Source organism: Bison bison, unplaced genomic scaffold (genome assembly GCF_000754665.1).
Source record: "Bison bison bison isolate TAMUID 2011002044 unplaced genomic scaffold, Bison_UMD1.0 scf7180017864472, whole genome shotgun sequence".
Taxonomy (NCBI): Eukaryota; Metazoa; Chordata; class Mammalia; order Artiodactyla; family Bovidae; genus Bison; species Bison bison.
In genome coordinates this window covers 10,763,865-10,765,963 of record NW_011495033.1, presented here as the reverse complement: position 1 = coordinate 10,765,963, position 2,099 = coordinate 10,763,865, and the positions used below count along the sequence as shown (strand labels likewise).

Below are 2,099 nucleotides of genomic sequence, written 5' to 3'. Positions count from 1 at the left end.
CCCCCACACACACCATATACAAGACACAAAACACACAGCTGGGAATCCGCTAGCTGGGAGGTGGAACGGTGAGGGGCCAGGAGAGGCCGCACACCCGAAAAGTCGGAGGTAGGGTCTCCAGGGCCTCACCCCAAGTCGTGTGTGCTTCAGGTCTGGTTCCAGAACCGACGCTCCAAGGAACGGAGGATGAAGCAGCTGAGCGCGCTGGGCGCCCGGCGCCACGCCTTCTTCCGCAGTCCGCGCCGAATGAGGCCGCTCGTGGATCGCCTGGAGCCGGGCGAGCTCCTTCCCAACGGGCCCTTCTCTTTCTACGGAGGTGGGTGCGCGGGCCGGGGGCAGGACGCGGGCAGGCCCGGTTTCGTTTCGTTGGAAGCGGGCGGCAGCGCGGAGGCGCTCCTGGCTTTCTGCAGGAGAAGCGGAGAGGGCGGGAGAGAAGGGTGGAGGCTGGGGAGGAAATGAGGCGAGGCAGTAAGACCGGATCGAATTCCTGGTCCTGAATGAGGCTGGTGGGCAGAGAGGGAGCAGCTCCCGCGTTTGCACCCGGGCTTCCTCCGTGCGCCCAGCCGGGCAGGGGAGCCCGGCGAATGGAGAGCCCCGGCGTTGCCCTCCCCAGCCCCGATAGCGCGCCTTCGCGCTCGGTCACCCCGTCCCGCCCGGGGCCCCGCCCTGACGTCCCCTCTCCCCGCCGCCACCGCAGATTACCAGAGCGAGTACTACGGGCCCGGAGGCAACTACGACTTCTTTCCGCAAGGCCCCCCGTCCTCGCAGGCTCAAACGCCGGTGGACCTGCCCTTCGTGCCGTCGTCCGGGCCTTCCGGGACACCCCTGGGTGGCCTGGAGCACCCGCTGCCCGGCCACCACCCGTCGAGTGAGGCGCAGCGGTTCACCGACATCCTGGCGCATCCTCCCGGGGACTCGCCCAGCCCCGAGCCCAGCCTGCCCGGGCCTCTCCACTCCATGTCCGCCGAGGTCTTTGGGCCCAGCCCACCCTTCTCGTCGCTGTCGGTCAACGGCGGGGCGAGTTATGGGAACCACCTGTCTCACCCCCCAGAAATGAACGAGGCGGCCGTGTGGTAGCGGAGTCGCGCACGGCCCGCGGAGCTCGCGGTTGTACAGAAATGAACCTTCTATTTAAGAAAAAAAAAACAAAACAAAAAACAGGAAAAAAAATCATACACAAAACAGAAAAGCAAGTCATCCCCCGCCCCTCCTGCCTCCAGCCTCGGGGACCATTTTCCGTCTGGGGAGACCGGATGGGAACGGGGGACGCGAAATAGGATCCGGATCCGCCTGGAGGTAGGACGGGGATCCGAGCGCTGGCTGGCAAGGTGCAAACTCGGGCACCGGCGGCGAATCCAGACCTCTCCCCACCTCCCACTGGACCCGGATCCTCGGACCGACGCCTCCGGCGTGAGCTTGGGGCCGGTCGGCCGCAGAAAAACACCCACGGCAGCCGCAGGGGCGGCCAGTCGGGTGGGTGACGCCCGGAGCCGCGGGGAGGGAGGCTGCGCCCGAAGACAGTTGAGCTGGGCGAAGCGGCCAGGGGCGCTCCGGGCCGGCCAGGAGACATCTCAGGCTCTGAGACATCTGTTAGAGTTGTCTCAGAGTTCAGCAACAGCGACCACAAACTCTTATAGCTTCAGAAACGCCGACCTGCTGTGCATCAGGTGGGACTATATATATATATATTTTTTGTCTATCTGGGATTTTTGGTTTTTTTGTTTTTGCCAAAATTGCAAAATTCTAAATGTAAAGCCCTCAGTATCAACTCTTCTACCTTCACAAAGCTCTACACACACAGACACACGCAGACACACTCGATACTATGGTCTCCAGCCAGACCTCTTAGTAAAATGACTTGAACATCAGCTGTACAAAAGAAGTATTCTACCTTCACAAACACACACACACAAAATTAAAAAAAAAAGACTATTGAACTAAAAACAGTCAACTGTTTACGTATAATGTTAAATTCAGGAGTTCAGTGTTTTACTAATATATTCTGTTTTGAAACCTCTTGTTCAAAACAAAATGTTTTGAGCAATTAACCAAAATTGTTCATTTTTTTTTTCCCTGTAGATGTTCTGATTTGCAGGGCT

At 59.2% G+C, this 2,099-nt stretch overlaps 1 protein-coding gene across 1 annotated transcript in view; it reads left to right on the top strand.

Annotated features, from left to right (window-relative positions):
- The window catches only part of LHX1 (LIM homeobox 1), a 5,997-nt gene extending 4,851 nt beyond the window's left edge, over positions 1–1,146 (top strand). Inside the window, exons 4-5 of the mRNA XM_010861552.1 lie at positions 151–316; positions 698–1,146. Coding sequence (XP_010859854.1) covers positions 151–316; positions 698–1,077 — 546 coding nt within the window. The 3' untranslated portion in view covers positions 1,078–1,146. The remainder of the gene's footprint in view (positions 1–150; positions 317–697) is intronic.
- Positions 1,147–2,099: the final 953 nt, after the last annotated feature.